Raw genomic sequence first — 18,293 nt, forward strand, 5'->3', positions numbered from 1 at the left:
TAAATGCTGTCCCTTTGATTTTAAAAGCCAGTGTCTGATGTTTTTGTTATTACCCAGACCGCCAGTGGAGGACGTCCAAACTGTGTTGAGTCCCGTGGTGACCTGCGGACCTCCAGGTGCCTTACTCACCAGGCCTGTCATCATCACTATGCACCACTGCGCAGAGGTCAACACGGAAGACTGGCAGATCCTGATCAAGAACCAATCACAGCAGGGACAGTGGGAGGTGAGAGGTCAACATAAGAAAGAAACAGAACCAATTTAATGTATAATGTAATATGTACTGTACGTATACATGTTGTTAATTATATATATATAATTATATATATATATATATGTGTGTATATATATGTATTTATTACATTTGAAAAACAAAAACATGACAGACTGCTACTCTAAACAGGCTCTATAACATTTATATCAAAAGCAGAACACCAGTTAACTACTGTATAATAATAATAATAATAATAATAATAATAATAATAATAAATACTTTATTGAATTTATAAAGCGCCTTTCAAGAGCGCTCAAGGAGCTGTACAACAGTAACAATGCAACAAACCCAGCAAAACAAAAATAAAGTCAACACCAATGCAAAGAAAAAAAATAATTTAACAAAGCTTTAGTATAAAAGTATGTCTACAGGTGAGTTTTAAAAACATCAAGCGAAGAGGCCTGCCTTACAATGAGTGCCGTGAGTTCCATAGACATGGGGCATAACAAGAGAAAGCCCGGTCATCCATCGACCGCAGCCTAGCTTTGGGAACCACTAAAAGATTTAGATCAGCTGATCGCAGGGCACGAGAGGGGACATAAAACATGTATTCATGTTTAATCACAGCACTGAGAGTCGTGACGCTCGAAGTGAGACATTCTCAAGTGCAAACATACCGTTGAAGAAACTGGATAACCCAGGGAGTATATTCAGAAAAAAATCCCAAACAAAGGTGCTTCCTTCTGCTAACAGACTTTGCCAAGATTACTTACCCAAAGTGTTTGAAATACATAGGAACGAGCTGAAAGAACATATGAAAAATGCTGATTCTGTTTGGGAGTCAACAGATAACAAAGATAACTATGTGTTGTATATCGTTGCTGTACCCCAAATGGCTGGTTCGGAAAAGATTACCCCATTTGTTTTGGACGCTGCTGTACTTGAACTGGTAAATTACTCAACCGTGTCACAAGCTGTCATCAAATGCCTGACAGATTTTGATATTGAGTTACCATCCCAAGGTGTCTGGGATGGTGACAGACAATGCCACATACTGTACTCAGGCATATAATGAAGTATTACATGGTCTACTTCCTAATTCGGTGCATATAACGTGCAATTCACACATTACAAGTCTTGCTAGTGTAGTCAGGAATTAGTCTCCAGTATTCCAGGGGACCCATTATTGTGGGGCACACCCCAGGCAGGGAAGGGGAGGGGACTGGAGTCAGTGTTGTCAGATTGGGCAAGTTCATTCCCAATTGGGCTTGTATTTTGTATTTTTTGTATGTAAAAAAATGGGTTTGGGCAGATGCCTAATTTTTGGGCTAGTTTTTGGCATTTGGGCTGGTATTATATTTGAATATATTTTGAATAGTTTTAAAGTATTAACATTATTTGTAAGCAAAATACTAAGCTGTATGCTACACAACCCTTAATGTTTACACCACTGTTGCTAAACATTGTAACAATAACACACATCAATATCTGTGGATATGATGCACATTCCAGTAAGGGTAGGGAATTACTTTGGGCTACAAACGCAGCACTTTCTAAAAGGCACAGTCTGGTAACAGGTATATTGCAAATGGGTTTTACTTCATTAAAGAAAAGGAATTTCAGGTGAATGTTTGTTTAGTAATTTCCAGTGATCCTAGTTTTCCGCAATAAAAAAAAACTAAATTCTCCGATTAAAAACAAAATAATAATAATAATTATTCAGCAATTAAAATACGACTAAAATTGAGTTGTAGTTTCTCTCTCCTCGCTCTCTCCACTCCCCGTACTCTCCTCTGTACACTCTCTCCACAACACGGACAGCTGCAGGTTCTTATACTCTGGCCGAGGGGTTAACTAGCTGTTAATTATCTTATTACCCCTCGGCCACAGTCTGCGCGAGTTTTGTAAGGATGCGTGACTGTCATCTAGTTAAATAAATCAGTAGCTGATCAGCCACGCATCCTCACGAGATTTTTAAATTATAAAAACAACAACAAATACGCGGCGCTTTGATCTGCGCCGCAAACAAAAATACAAATAATAATAAATATATATATAGGGGCGGGACAATCCGCCACAGGCTGTTTCCTAAATAAATGTTTATGCTTCTAGACAAAAACAATAATAATTATCACTTGTGGTGCTGAAGACAGCTCCCCGTTTTAGTAATGCAAGATAAGCTTTACAATCTCTGCCCTCATATGCAATTTAAGTAATCGTTGTAGTAGTAAGCTGAATTTTTATTGTAGCTCTCTCTTGGGGGGGTGGGTGGGGGGGGGGAGAAGGAAAACCTGGGCCAAAACCGACTCAATGTCCGGGACTGTAATATATGGGGGGAGGGGGGGATTGTGTAACTGGGCAGTAGTAAGTGTAGTGAATGGGCTAACAGTGTAAATGTGTTAGGGGAATGTAATTGTGTGTGTGTGTGTGTGTGTGTGTGTGAGGGAGAGAGAGAGAAAGTTTTGCAGCATGTTTGGGGTGGGAAGAACTTGGGGATCTATGCCCCAACGCAAAGGGGAGACCCGAGGGTACATAGGGGGTACATGGGGGCTGCCCACGTTGCTGGGGGAATAGGAGGGTGTTAGAGGAGGGTATGTATGGTTAAAATAATTGAGAATAGAGATTGAATGAGTTACAACCTTTTATTTTACTTTGACCCCCAGTTCCTTTCTGTTCTATTTTACTTATTTTTCTGTACAAATAAACGTGGCTTGAACCTTCCTTTTTTAATCTCTCTGTCTATTTCTATCCAAAAAGACATTATTATTTGTTTTTTACATTTTGCAAGTTCGTAAATGGAGGAAAGAGTTAACTGAAGTATATATCTGTTTATACATTTGGTTATAAACTGTTATGCTGTGCTATGGAATACAATTACTTTGACAGCGTCTTAAGAGTTGAATATAAAGGTACTTGAGGTACTGCTACTAGTGAATTTTATGAGCTTGGACACATTTATTAAAAGTGAGACAAAAAAATGTCTTAATTTTAATTAAAAACATTTATTATTATATTTATTCTTTTTTGACTAAAAAGTTATATTTTACATTATTGTGTTCAAATAATTGTAAATCAGCTTTTGAAAAATGAAAAACAATCTGGTTCATTGTTCGTTTTTCATTGTTCAAAAACTGAAAAAAAAGAAAAAAGAACCAGTTCAGTGCTCCCTTGCTCGCTTACTTGCCCACTGAAGAGCAGTATGCGCTGCTGGCAGCGAGCCTGGGAGACATCATCCAGCTTGCAATGCTTTTCCCACAGACTGTTCTTAGAAATATGCTGGATAGCCTAGACATTTAAGTTGTACAGTACCAAGTGACTGACTTGACGGGATCTGGCGGTCGATAAATACTGCCACACAGTACTGCAGAATTTTTTTCTTTTCTCAGATGAACCTTGTAAAAACAGACGTAAGTAATCAACTGTCCACAGACATTTTGAATGGCATTCTGACTATCAAGACTGCTATTAAAACAGCACAGACCAATTAACCAAATGATCCAGTCTGCAAATGTGTCCATGTATGACCATAAGAAGTAAATAAGACCTAAAGGCCTACTAACTGGAGATCATCTTGTAGTGAGTACAGAGGACAGGGCTAACAGTAGATAGTACCGACTGCAATGAACTAACCCTGTGCAGATAGTCTGCAGGTGGGTGTTAAAGATTATCTCAATTGCAATGGACACAATGTAACAGCAGTCTGCCCCTTTGAAGTGTGTAAAATTGATACAAAGTTAGCAAAGTCCAACAATTCTTCATGAGCAGCAAAGCTCAATGTATTTCCCAACTAGCGGTAATTCAATTAAATTTAATGGATATAATTGTCTATAAAAAGTAAATGAGTGAAATGTTAATTGTATCTTAAAATTAATACATTTGTAAATGTATCACAAAAAACTTTATTGATGTATATGAAGCATTCCATTCCACATGAACATTCTGATACCAAACTGTGACAATTTTTACCTGCAATACTGTCTCCAATTACAAAGGTTTTTTAATAGGTTTCTTGCAGTTTCATGTCTTGTCCCATTGGTTTGGGTTTCATATCTGGCTCTATTAAACACGATAATCACTTCAAGCAAAACTCAATGCTACTAAGCGTTATAACATGAATAAGAAGATCTTAACATTTTACTTACAGTATGAAAAAAATGAAAAAAAGTAGTGCTATGTGACGACATAGACGAAACTAAGATTGTGGACTTACGTACAACTAAACACACACCTCAGTGTTAATATCATGAGCGAGCACAATCTAGTGTTAAAGTTATAGGCACTGTGACAACCAGCCCTTGGGGTCATTTCTATATACGATAGATTTCTATATTACGTCACACAAACTACCTGATTTGTATTACTTGTAGTATTCTATCGACACCAACTTACTTGGTGTATAAATACGACAGGTAGATCTCACGGTCATTTCCTGTTTTGAACCTTCAGAAACATCGCTGCTCTAATGCGGGGTAAGCCACCCTAGCTGGCAGTATCCAGCTCTGTGTTTTCAAATGGAAGAGGATGCAGGAGAAACCAGCCCAAGGCTTCTAAGAAATTAAAGAGAAAAATACCCCTAGAGTTTGTGAGAACAGGGGCGGAAGATGACTCATGGTTTGACAACATGCTTAACGACTTAGGAAAGGAAACTGATTTGAGAATGGAGAGTACTTTGTAAAGGACTAGCTCAAGATCTGCAGTTAGCAAAGACATGGAGCTCCAGGTTTATGTCTGTGGCTGGAGCATAGTGACAATGGTCAGGGGTTTGAAGATTCATCAAGGGAGAATGAAATGCTTGAGGGAGAAGGGACAAGGGCCTCGCATTGATCAGTACTTTTTACGAAGTCAGTCAAGTCAGTCGAAAGAAATCCAGCGACAGGAAGCAAACCACAGTTCACAGGATATCAGCACCACTGTCATAGATGAGAGGAGGACGTGCATAAACACAACTAGTGATGAACCTAATGATCCTTGTGAACCCGGTCAGATGAACCAGTGTAAGAGAGAAAAGAACCTCAACGGGCACAAGCCTGGAGTTAAATGGCCAAGAGCTTCTGAGAAAACAGCGTGGGACACAGTAAACACGGATCTCTGTTTTGCGTTGGAAAGGTTAGGTGAGACAGTCGAAAAGAAGCTGGATAAATTTGGGTATATCATCTACGCATATGGAAGCGAGAGGTTTGGAGTTGAAAAAAAAGGAGAAAGTACAAACTATGAACTATAGATGGCAGCAAGAGATTGTGAAGTTCCGTACTGAGTGTACAAGAGTTCCCCTGGTGTTCTACGAATCCTCTGGAAATTGATGAAAGTAGCATGGGTGGGTTCTTCATACCCAAAGAAAAAGATTCTACGAGTATCAGTCAGTTTCACCCTATTTCCCAGTTAAATGTGGAAGGCAAGATTTTCTTCAGTATTGTTGCTCAGAGATTGTCATCTTACCTATTGAAGAACGGCTTCATTGACACTTCAGTACAGAAAGCCGGTATTTCAGGTTTCTCAGGATGCTTAGAGCACATCAGTGTGATCTGGCAACAAATTCAAACAGCTAAAAAAGAGAGGAAGAAGCTCCATGTGACATTCCTGGATTTAGCTAATGCATACAGTTCCGTACCACATGAGTTTCTTTGGGCAGCATTTTTTTTTTTTTTTTTGTGTACCGAGGACAATAACAAACTTAGTGAAAGCCTACTTTGGAGATTTGTAATTTTGATTTGCCACCAATTAGAGCATACATGGATAGTAGCCTGCACTAATCGGTTATTGGGCAAACTAATCAATAACATTGAATGGGCACGAATGCCTAAATGATTAGGAGTTCCACGCTGCCTCAGCTGAGTGGGGCTGTATGGTAAAGGGATACTTCAGCTACCAGTCTCCGCTCTAACCGAGGAGTTTAAGTGCGCCAAGGTTTGATTGGAAATTACATTGGTAGAGTCACACGACGAATGTGTGAGGGAGGCAGCACCTGTGGAAGAAAATGGGCGGCAAAGGAAGCTGTGGAAGATGCAAAGGCTGCCCTTCTATCAGTGATATCATGGGGCAAGTACAGAGTGGAAGAGGAGGCCTTGGTCTCAGTTCAGCTCCTCCTACATGGGACAAAGCAGCGGCTCAACAGAGAAAGCTGGTAGTCAATGAGGTGCAAAAGCAGGAGGTGCGTAAAGGCAGTTTCCCAGGCCAAGCAGAGAGAATGGGCGAGATGGGAGAATTCCATTTTTCTTTATTAAAAAAGAAGCAACTTACAACATGATAAAACTTTGATAGCAAGATTTTTATTTTCAAAACTAGAATAAATAAATCACACACAGAAACAAAGTAAACTAATAATAAGTATAATAAAATATACTAATAATATACTAATAATAATAATAATAACAACTACAGCTAAATAATGACTCTCCATCCTTTTACACACACATACATACACACACACACACAGAAACAAAGAAAACATAGAAAAAGTAAAATAATAATAATAAAATACAAATACATTTATAATAATAAAAATGACTCGACAGTTAGTTAGGCATCAGGTGCATGTATTTAGTTTTGCCTCCTTCCATCTGCTAGAGAAACGAGGAGAAACGTTTTCAAAAAAGGAAAACAATAAATACGTATATAATTAAAAATAACAATAATACAAATAAATGATCAGATGCTGGTACCGTAGTTAGTCTTGTCTCTATTTATCTAAAGTTATCTCCTGCCCTGCACGCACGCACACATAAACAAAAAATCATTCCAAAAGTTATATATAAAGTAAAAAAAATATATAATAAAAAAAATAACAATAAGTTAGTCCAAGTACTTACCTTTCAAATGAGTTGTAGACCAGCACTTCTGGACTTGTAGAACCGGAGAAACAGACATTTTAAATTGACAAGCGTCTAGATGAATCTGCAGTGAACTCTGCTAAAATGGTGACGTCTGTGATGCGTCCTTGTAATTATAATATTATTATATGTCCCACCCACCCTAGCCCTAAACCAATTACATGGAGACGTGGCCCATAGTCAGGCTATGACCCACACACAAAAAAAAAAACAATCAAGATTGGTGTTTGGACGGCCAAGATATGACATGAAAGGTCATAGGTACTCTACGATCGATTTTAAAGCATTCCGACAACATAGGGTTAAGGTATAAACAGAAATATTTACAACGACAGAGAGCATCGGCTCAGGAATTTAAATAGAAGATGCGTGCGCCGCATTTTTGACATGGTTTCGGATGAAGAAATGATTGCCAAATACAGTTTGAAGGGGGAGGAGATTTATTTTTTTATTTATTTATTGCATTTATATTGCACTTTTCATACAAAAGTATCACACAGCACTGTACAGTACATTGAAAAAATAATTGACATTTACACCACACAATATATTTGTATAAAGGTCCCCAGGCATGTCACACACACAACTGCTATATCCAAAATCTTTTTACACTACATTCATTGAACTTCCAGATAATATGCGACCACAAACTAATTATTAGAAATGTGGTGGCTAAGTGGCTGGGTGCCACATATTATGCATTTATCTGGTCAAATAGTGATGCTAAAGCTATTGGAGAGGAGAGTGGCTTCCAATGTGGCTGGTTGTTGGGAGACAGTGGATATCCCCTTCTTCCTTAACTTCTAACACCTGCAGTTAACCACACCCACATTAAGAGCAGAGGAGGAATACAACTTTGACCACTGCAAAACTAGACAGGTCATTGAAAGGTGCATAGGTTGCCTCAAAATGCACTTTAGGGCACTACACAAATCTGGCCGCGCTTTACAATATTCCCCAGAATAATGTGTGAAAATCGTAATAGCTGTATGTGTTCTTCATAGTATTACCCAGCAGAGTACTACGGCAGTCACAATATCCTCCACCGGGCTGCTTTCTGCTGGGGATTCTGATATTATTATTATTATTATTTATTTCTTAGCAGACGCCCTTATCCAGGGCGACTTACAATTGTTACAAGATATCACATTATACATTATTTCACATTATACAGATATCACATTATTTTTACATACAATTACCCACTTATACAGTTGGGTTTTTACTGGAGCAATCTAGGTAAAGTACCTTGCTCAAGGGTACAACAGCAGTGTCCCCCACCGGGGATTTAACCCACGACCCTCCAGTCAAGAGTCCAGAGCCCTACCACTACTCCACACTGCTGCTCCAAGTATCACATCCCCCCCGGAACACCCTCAGTGACAGACGACCCCAGTAATTGAATCCCCCTCTCATCATCAGCGGAGAGTGGGTAGCATGGTGATGGGCCTCCGCTGGTTTTCTCACTGTCACGCTTCCACTGCTGGTGTTTTTTGCGGGTCAAACTGCTATAGTCAGTCCATTTTGCTTGCCTGCAACCATGTTATACCCCTTCCTTCACTAACAAAACTCATTCTGTTAGCAATTTCGGTCAATTTTTTTCTTTTTGGACATAGTCATTACACGGTTGTTCGGTTTAGAAAATAAGAAATCATTACTTAGGACTTCTTTAGAAGTACCTGCTAGCCCTGCTGAAATGCTTCCTTACCTGCTGTTTGAGATTACATTCTCATCGCCTCCTAACACACCCAACAACTTCCCTGTTAATTATGTTTTTTATATTGTGACTTCTAATGTGTTGAATGTGTTCTGATAGATGTGATAATTACTATGACATTATTAAATAATTAGTCAAGGCAATGCAATGCTGTGTCATGGTGCAGTCCCAAAAGTTTCATTTATATGGGAATAAATAAAAAAAAAAAACATGGTATGATATTTGTCAGTAAGCAAATAGTCAGTAAGCCAGATATCGTCTGAAAGTTACATATCCTGCAAAGTTTAGTTAGCGCTGCAAAACGGGAGCTAGGATTTATTTTTGTTTTGTATTGTTTGTTAAAAGAAGCCATGTTCCCACTTAAAAAGGGACCCTGCGAAACAAATAAACATACAGGTACCGTCCTCCTTAAACCCGTACTTACTGTTACTGTAAATAAAGTTGTAATTATGAAAACTTTTTTTACATTGTTAATGTCCCCATCTCTTCAAAGGAACTTTTAGTTCGAAGATTCGTAGGATTGATCAATAAGAAAATCAAAGGGTGACATCACAGAAATGTTTGAATTAACTGCCGGTCCGGAGCTGACATTGGACTGCCATTCTGTCCGCTTTATTATTATTGTTGTTGTTGTTGTTGTTGTTGTTGTTATTCACGAGGCAGGAGCCAGGCCTGTGCAAAGGGGTTACTAGAATAAAGACAAAGTGCTTGTTACTTTAGCAACAGAATAGGGGTTTCCTCTTGACTACTCGGAGAACCGTCCTCGCTGAGACGAGGCCGAATCGATCACTCTCCAAGACCAGGAAGCGAGGAACTTCCCCCAAAAGGATGAAGTAAGCTCTTCCTGGCTCACTGAGTCATCTAATCGAGAGAGGTCAGACTCGACTGACGCTCCAAGGCCACACGGAGAGCCTCGTGATCTTATCGAAGGTGGCTGTAACAGCCATTCACAAATTAATTCAAATCAACCAATCAATACTTTGCATTGACGAAAGCAGCCAATCCTCTACCTGCAACTACCAAGAGCCAATCACAGACTGTCCGCTCGACTGGAGCACAGACACAGCATCTTTCAACAACAACAAAGCAAGACAGAGACAGTTCAGTAATATTGCTCCATTCATATATAGATTCAGGAGAGAAAGGCTGTGGCTCAAGGTAGAAACATGGTGAGTTAGGAGGCATTTTAGAGTGATATTCAATGAGAGATTGTATTGGTAGTTCAGACTGCATCGTACATGGACTGTTCAGTAATTCCTCTCTTCATTCCTCAGGCAATGTCCAGATTATAAATAGAATTTATGTTTATATCCTTGTTTTTTATTTTTTTAAAAATGTTCTGGACTATTTTCTTAGAACGTCTTAGAAGGTACCTAGGTTTTCTTAAAGAAAACAATGGTAGAAATAATTTTCTAATAGCAATACTGCCCTCTTGATGAAGGCTCTACCATGTGATAGTTGACCTTGACTTTCGTTAGCGATCTCGTCTTTGGCTCGGGATGCTTAGCTCCCGTCGCGGTCAAACTATCACACGGTAGCATCATTGACGGGCACTATCGCTTAAATAGCATAGTTGTTATTTGTTACAATGGGGAACAACATCAGAGGTGATTGGGAGGGTTTTGGGTGGGTTTTCAGGAAGACGTTGCAGGGTTTTTGTAAAAGTATTTGGCAACCCTGAGTGTGTGAGTTTGCCAGAGACAGCAATGGTGACAGCAGACACACAGAGCTCCAGACACCAAGTTAGGAAAGGAAACTGAATTCTCCCTGATTTGTTGTTGTTTCAGATTCAGATTTGAAAAATAAACCTACTTTGTTGGAAAGATTGAGTGCCTCATTCATACACAACACAACGCAATGCATTTTATTCGCTTCCACTGTTGCACTTATTGATTTAAGTGACATAGGGCATGGTAAAACAGAATAATGCCGGTTACACTAGCAATCAGTGGCAATCAGTTGACAACTTCATTGCTGCAATGAAAAAATGTTCAAACACTGCCCAGCTTGCAAATGCCATTTTAAAGTTGTTCTTGCAGAAAAACAGTAGACCAGTCCTGATCAAGTTCCTCTGTGTCCAGTGGTGCGATGGAATTTGTGGTTTCAAGGAGTTATGTACCATGGTGCGCATGTTAATGTATACACCGAGTTCAGTGAAAGTGAAATGAAGATTTCACCTTGTACATTTTAAAATGACGCAACCCAGTGTCCGGGGCTTAGGTGTCCATCCTACTGAGACCAGAGCTTGCTGCTCTGTTTATATTCTATTACTACAATAAACTAGACCTTATTTTTACTACCTTTACATGTTAGTAGTGTGTGTTTTTCTTCCAACAAGTACTCAACACTTTAATCTCGCTTTTGCGACACTTACTTGTCACCTGACATTGAGTGCCAAACCATTGATGAAAATGATAAAATCGTTCGAGTTCTGCTTTTATTCATGAAGCATACAACACTGTAATGGATTTGTTTCACTGGGCAGACTACAATGGAAAAGAAAAGCATAGCAAGATGCAGAGCGGAATACATTACTACAGGGAGTTTTCAAGAAAACAGCAAACAACTTAATGGAATACTAGTACGACAGTGCAGAGAATGTTAGGGGACCAAGGTTCCTGGATTGGCATTTATGAGGCAGTTTGGGTATTTGATGTGAAACATGTGAATACACTATCAGAAAAGGCACTACCTCTGGATGCAATCCCGATGTTTGGCCGTGAAGCTAAAGCACAGCTTGCCCAATATAAACATTTTGCTTGTGAATGTGAAGTAAATGATCTTGGGAGATCATTGGGATTGGAGATTTTGGGATTCACCTGTAGTTTGACAGCAGTTCCCAGAGTTAGACAGTAAAGTGATCCCTATTGATCTTGCCTAATTCTGTAGATGCCGAGAGTGCAGCGTCTCAGTATGGACGCTGTCTTCACAAAGCAATGACAGGCCGTGAATGAGAAGACTGCAAGTGGGTGTTCTGCACTGATCTTCAATGCTTCTAAAATGGAAAAATAGTCTAAAGATTACTGGATTCGATTTTGTACAGCATTTTTGTTACAACTATAATTCCTTTAAAATGTATATGTACCAGTGAGATTGTTATACCTGTTTTGTTTTGTATGAATGCATAATTACGGTAAAACATTTCTAGTTATGGAAATACATTATATAGCATAAGAAATAATGCTACGGTGTTTTTATCATTGCAGCCCATTGTTTTTTAATGTTTTAAATAAAAAAATGAACACCATTTGGATTATGTAAATTACCACAATTATTAAAGAGCTATAATTACTTTAGAGAAAAATGTTGGATCACACTGAGGATAAAGGGAACATTGATCGATTTTGCCAGAAAATATCACGACAAAGGTCCCACGTTGCAAATATATCAGCAAAAGAGAGAGTAAAAAATGTTCTTTGCTTTGCTTTGTACACTGTGAAGGTGGCACCCGATGCGATCCAGAGCGCTCTACCACCAGGAGAAATTGACATCGACCTTCCTAATTGATAACATTAGCTTTCAGATACATAAATGCAATAACAAATACAGCTGATGCTGAGTGCAGCAACTCGCTGTATAATCTTTTCCTGTCCGATCTGAGCCGTTCTCTTTCGCAAGACAAACTGAAAGAGCTTGTGTTCCTTTATTTCAATCTTGGAATTTAGAAAGACTTTATGTTAAAAAAAATGTTGTTTTCTACTTACTTCGGATGGAAGTCTAATGAATCAACATAAATAGCTGTTTCTTAGAAAACAAACCACAGATATAGTATAAAAACAATTCAATATTTGATCTTATCCACAAGACTTCTTAAGCCTTGTTATTGTTTTTAAAATAGCTTCCAAGTCATATGAAGACAACTTAACAGCGTGCACATGAACTGTAATACATTACAATACACATAGAGGAAATCAAAACCTAATTCAATCTTCAGTACATGCTTCAACAAAACAATATAGATTTTAATTTTGAAAATACAGCTCAACATTTTTTTTTTAAATAAATAAAGCAAGATAATGAGAAACAAATAACAATCCTAGCTTGAATGAAAAATTATTTATAAAATACTTTTGTAAATCTCCAGGATGTGGTTGTTGTTGGAGAGGAAAATTTCACCACCCCCTGCTACATCCAGCTGGACATGGAAGCCTGTCACATCCTCACAGAAACCCTGAGTACCTACTGCCTGGTGGGCCAATCTATCAGCAAAGCAGCTGCCAAGCGTCTCAAGCTGGCCATATTTGGCCCTGTCTCCTGCACAGCATTGGAGCACCACATCCGTGTGTACTGCCTGGACGACACACAAGATGCGCTCAAGGTAAATGGTCCAGCCTCAAGCAGAAACCTGCCATCTTTATGCCTATGACAGTTTTGAGTAGTTAACAGGGCTGATGACAGATGATCCTTGTATATAAGAGGGAAACAAAAATGTGAAAGTGACTTTAATTTGGACAAATATGTATTTTTTCTGCATCTGAAAATAGTAATACAGTACTTTTTGTATTGTTTTTAAATACATGCATTACCAGTCACCATATTCGGCTATTTGGATGTGTTGTGAGGGAGTGAGACTGCAGTATGATGTTGTTTTTTTGTCTCTAAAACAACGATTACATGTGCACACAGGAGGTTTTACAGATGGAAAAGCAGATGGGAGGAAAGCTATTGGATGAACCAAAGACTCTTAACTTTAAGGACAACACCCACAACCTGCGGCTGTCCATTCACGATATCCCACATTCCGTCTGGAAGAGCAAGCTGCTGGCTAAGTACCAGGTAAAGTTGATGCAAATTTAAGAATAGGATGTCAATCAATCCCACTGTTTTTTCGTATTGTCTAATTTTGCTTGGTTACAATAAATTACTCCACTTACTGTAAATGCAGCTCCTTGTGACATACTCTTTCATTATAATGTCTTTTTTTTTTACCAGATGAAATAAACTAAACAGACTGACATGCACTGCTGGATGTTTGATTCTCTTCACATTAGACCCTTTAATAATTATTTAAACAGTGGCTTTATTTAGATCCGCCACTGTTTAAAGCAATTAAAAAATTGAATAGACCCCTATATCTTCAGACTTGCTTTCCCTTATATAATGAAACTTTGCCCAGATATTTATTTTATTTTTATTTTTATATGCTTTTAGGAAATTCCCTTTTACCAGATCTGGAGTGGAGCTCAGAGGAACCTACACTGTACATTTATACTAGAACGGTTGAGTTTGACAACGACAGACCTGGCTTGTAAACTGTGTGTGCGGCAAGTGGAAGGAGAGGGACAGATATTCCAACTGAATAGCACTTTGTTAGAGGTAAGTTAATCATTCTTATAATACTTTAGTACCATGACAATGGTACTGCTGCAGTGTATTTTATATGGCTATTCTATTAAAACATGGGCAATCCTACATACAGTAAGAAGTCAGATGGCCTTTTTTAATCCTTTCCAGGCCAAGTTCTTTTTCTTTTAAAATTGTTTACAGAATTCAGAACATGTAAAAAGGTACAGAATTTGGAAGAAAAAAGTTAAAAACGTTTCTTAAAAAAAGCTTCCCAATAACAATGCATCCTCCTACTATCCCATTTCAGTGTTTCAGGTCCCAATGATGGTGCTACAGATAAAGGAATGTCACACAGGATATACAGCAATACTCTGTCTCCATATGAAGACCTTTTTTCCAGTAACTATTTACATAATTGAGAACATTCTGGAATATAAAAAGGCACAGAAATTACATAAGAAATTTGAAAAGTAAAATTATAAACATATTTCAACTATTTATGTATTCACTTCACCATGAAGTGTATACCTATGACTTTAAATAACTATTGACCAATGTCAACCAAAATGTAATGCAGTGGTGTTAATGTAAAAGTCAAAATGTGAAGAGAAATAAAACAGTTCTCCAATAATAAGACGATTAGTAATAATAATAATAATAATCTTTATTTTGTATAGTGCTTAAATGCAAGCATCTTGAGGCGCTGTACAGTTTAGAACAATAACACTAAAAACAACAAAACAAAGTACAAACAACAAATATACAGCATATAGTTAAAAATAAATCAGATTATGAAATAAAACATTGCACTGTGACATAAGCCTAACCTTGATGAAATGCCTCTACATAAAGATGTGTTTTTAGTTGTTTTTTAAAAGCTTCAATGGTATTAGCGACCTTGATCCCCTGCAGAAGATTTTTCCAAAGCCTAGGTGCATAACAGGAGAAAGCCCCGTCATCCATAGATTGAAGCTTAGCCTTTGGAATCCTTAACAGAGATGGAGTCTCGAGACCCAGTCTCAGTCTCGAGGCCAATCTCGAGGCCACATTTTAAGATCTTGGTCTTAGTCTCGGTCTCGGCACGTCGGGTCTTGGTCTGGGTCTCGGTCTCGGCACTTCTGGTCTCGGTCTGGGTCTCGGCATGTCGGGTCTTGGTCTGGGTCTCGGTCTGGGTCTCGGCACGTCGGGTGTTGGTCTGGGTCTCAGCACGTCGGGTCTTGGTCTGGGTCTCGGTCTCGGCACGTCGGGTCTTGGTCTGGGTCTCGGTCTCGGCACGTCGGGTCTTGATCTGGGTCTCGGTCTCGGCACGTCGGGTCTTTGGTCTGGGTCTTGGTCTCATCACGTCGGGTCTTGGTCTGGGTCTCGGTCTCGGCACGTCGGGTCTTGATCTGGGTCTCGGTCTCGGCACGTCGGGTCTTTGGTCTGGGTCTCGGTCTCATCACGTCGGGTCTTGGTCTTGATAGCAGTACGTTTGGTCTCGGTCACGGTACGTTTGGTCTTGGTCTCGGTATGTTTGGTCTCGGTAACAGTACGTTTGGTCTTTGGTCTGGGTCTCGGTCTCATCACGTCGGGTCTTGGTCTTGATAGCAGTACGTTTGGTCTCGGTCACGGTACGTTTGGTCTTGGTCTCGGTATGTTTGGTCTCGGTAACAGTACGTTTGGTCTTGGTTTCGGTACGTTTAATCTCGGTCACGTTGCGTTTGGTCTCGGTCTTGGTCACGATACGTTTGGTCTCGGTCTTGGTCTAGGTACATTTGGTCTCGGTCTTGGTTTCGGTCTTGGTACGTTTGGTCTCTGTCACGGTACGTTTCGTCTCGGTCTTGGTCTCGGTACGTTTGGTCTTGGTCTCGGTATGTTTGGTCTCGGTCACGGTACGTTTGGTCTCGGTCTTGGTCTCGGTACGTTTGGTCTCGGTCTTGGTCTCGGTACGTTTGGTCTCGGTCATGGTACGTTTGGTCTTGGCCTTGGTCTCGGTCACGGTACGTTTGGCTCGGTCTTGGTACGTTTGGTCTCGGTCTTGGTCTTGGTCACGGTCTTGGTCTCGGTATGTTTGGTCTTGGTCTCGGTACGTTTGGTCTCGGTCATGATACGTTTGGTCTCGGTCTCGGTCTCAGTACGTTTGGTCTCGGTCACGGTACGTTTGGTCTCGGTCATGGTCTTGGTCTCGGTACGTTTGGTCTCAGTCTTGGTCTCGGTCTCGGTACGTTTTGTCTCGGTCTTGGTCTCGGTCACAGTACGTTTGGTCTCGGTCACGGTACGTTTGGTCTTGGTCTCGGTCTTGGTCTCGGTCTCAGTATGTTTGGTCTCAGTCTTGGTCTCGGTCTCAGTACGTTTGGTCTTGGTCTCGGTACGTTTGGTCTCGGTCTTGGTCTCGGTCACGGTACGTTTGGTCTTGGTCTCGGTATGTTTGGTCTCGGTCTCGGTACGTTTGGTCTCGGTCACGGTACGTTTGGTCTCGTTCTTGGTCACGGTACGTTTGGTCTTGGTCTCGGTACTTTTGGTCTCGTTCTCGGTATGTTTAGTCTCGGTCTTGGTCTCGGTCTCGGTACGTTTGGTCTCGGTCTTGGTCTCGATCACAGTACGTTTGGTCTTGGTTTCGGTACATTTGATCTTGGTCACGGTACATTTGGTCTCAGTCTTGGTCTCGGTCACGGTACGTTTGGTCTTGGTATCGGTCTTGGTCTCGGTCTCAGTATGTTTGGTCTCGGTCTCGGTATGTTTGGTTTTGGTCTCGGTCTCGGTCTCAGTACGTTTGGTTTTGGTCTTGGTCTCCGTCTCGATACGTTTGGTCTCGGTCTTGGTCTCGGTCACGGTATGTTTGGTCTTGGTCTCGGTATGTTTGGTCTTGGTCTCGGTACGTTTGGTCTCGGTCACGGTACGTTTGGTCTCGTTCTTGGTCACTGTACATTTGGTCTCGTTCACGGTATGTTTGGTCTCGGTCTCGGTACGTTTGGTCTCGGTCTTGGTCTCGATCACAGTACGTTTGGTCTCGGTAACGGTACGTTTGGTCTTGGTCTCTGTACGTTTGGTCTCGGTAACGGTACGTTTGGTCTCGGTCTTGGTCTCGGTACGTTTGGTCTTGGTTTCGGTACGTTTGATCTCGGTCACGGTGCGTTTGGTCTCGGTCTTGGTCTCGGTCACGGTACGTTTGGTCTTGGTCTCGGTACGTTTGGTCTCGGTCTTGGTCACGATACGTTTGGTCTCGGTCTTGGTCTCGGTACATTTGGTCTCGGTCTTGGTCTCGGTCTTGGTACGTTTGGTCTCTGTCACGGTACGTTTGGTCTCGGTCTTGGTACGTTTGGTCTTGGTCTCGGTATGTTTGGTCTCAGTCATGGTACGTTTGGTCTCGGTCTTGGTCTCGGTCACGGTACGTTTGGTCTTGGTCTCGGTACGTTTGGTCTCGGTCTTGGTCTCAATACGTTTGGTCTTGGTTTCGGTACGTTTGGTCTCGGTCTTGGTCTCAGTACGTTTGGTCTTGGTTTCGTACGTTTGATCTCGGTCACGGTGCGTTTAGTCTCGGTCTTGGTCACGATACGTTTGGTCTCGGTCTTGGTCTCAGTACGTTTGGTCTCGGTCTTGGTACGTTTGGTCTCTGTCATGGTATGTTTGGTCTCGGTACGTTTGGTCTTGGTCTCGGACTGGGTACGTTAAGTCTCAGTCTTGGTCTCGGTACGTTTGGTCTCGGTCTTGGTCTCCGTCACGGTACGTTTGGTCTTGGTCAGTGATGTAGTGAAGTACGTTTGGTCTTCACTGCATCAGTGATCCTTAACAGACCCGAATTCACAGAGCAAAGGTTACGAGTGGGAAGGTACCTTGTTAACAATTCAGAAATGTGATTTGGGGCCAAACCATTTAGAGCCTTATAAGTTAGCAGTAACATTTTAAAATCAATCCTGCTCTTAACTGGAAACCAATGCAGAGAGGCAAGAACTGGTATAATATGAGCACCCAATTTGAAGCCAGTTAAAATGTGAGCGGCAGAGTTCTGAATGTATTGCAGCCTGCCAATAGCAACCTTGGAAGCACCAGTAAGCAAAGCATTACAATAATCGAGCCGGGAGGAAACAAAGGTATGCACCAGCCTCTCTGCATCGGGCATGGACAAGATAGGGTGCAGATGGGCTATGTTCTGGAAATGAAAAAAGGACACCTTCGTGACATTACGGATATGAGACTCGAAGGTTAAACGAGGGTCGAAAACCATACCCAGCTTCCTAACATCAGTACTAGATATAACCTTGAGCCCGTC

General features: G+C 40.7%; 1 protein-coding gene across 3 annotated transcripts in view; it reads left to right on the forward strand.

The window, feature by feature from the left end:
* Positions 1-18,293, forward strand: part of LOC117421281 (netrin receptor UNC5C) — a 294,417-nt gene that overhangs the window by 255,543 nt on the left and 20,581 nt on the right. For all 3 annotated transcript variants that reach the window (XM_059026125.1, XM_034035478.3, XM_034035479.3), the window contains 4 exons: positions 58-226; positions 12,843-13,076; positions 13,385-13,534; positions 13,910-14,074. In XM_059026125.1, the coding sequence (XP_058882108.1) occupies positions 58-226; positions 12,843-13,076; positions 13,385-13,534; positions 13,910-14,074 (718 nt within the window). The remainder of the gene's footprint in view (positions 1-57; positions 227-12,842; positions 13,077-13,384; positions 13,535-13,909; positions 14,075-18,293) is intronic.

This window comes from Acipenser ruthenus, chromosome 1 (genome assembly GCF_902713425.1).
Source record: "Acipenser ruthenus chromosome 1, fAciRut3.2 maternal haplotype, whole genome shotgun sequence".
Lineage (NCBI taxonomy): Eukaryota > Metazoa > Chordata > Actinopteri > Acipenseriformes > Acipenseridae > Acipenser > Acipenser ruthenus.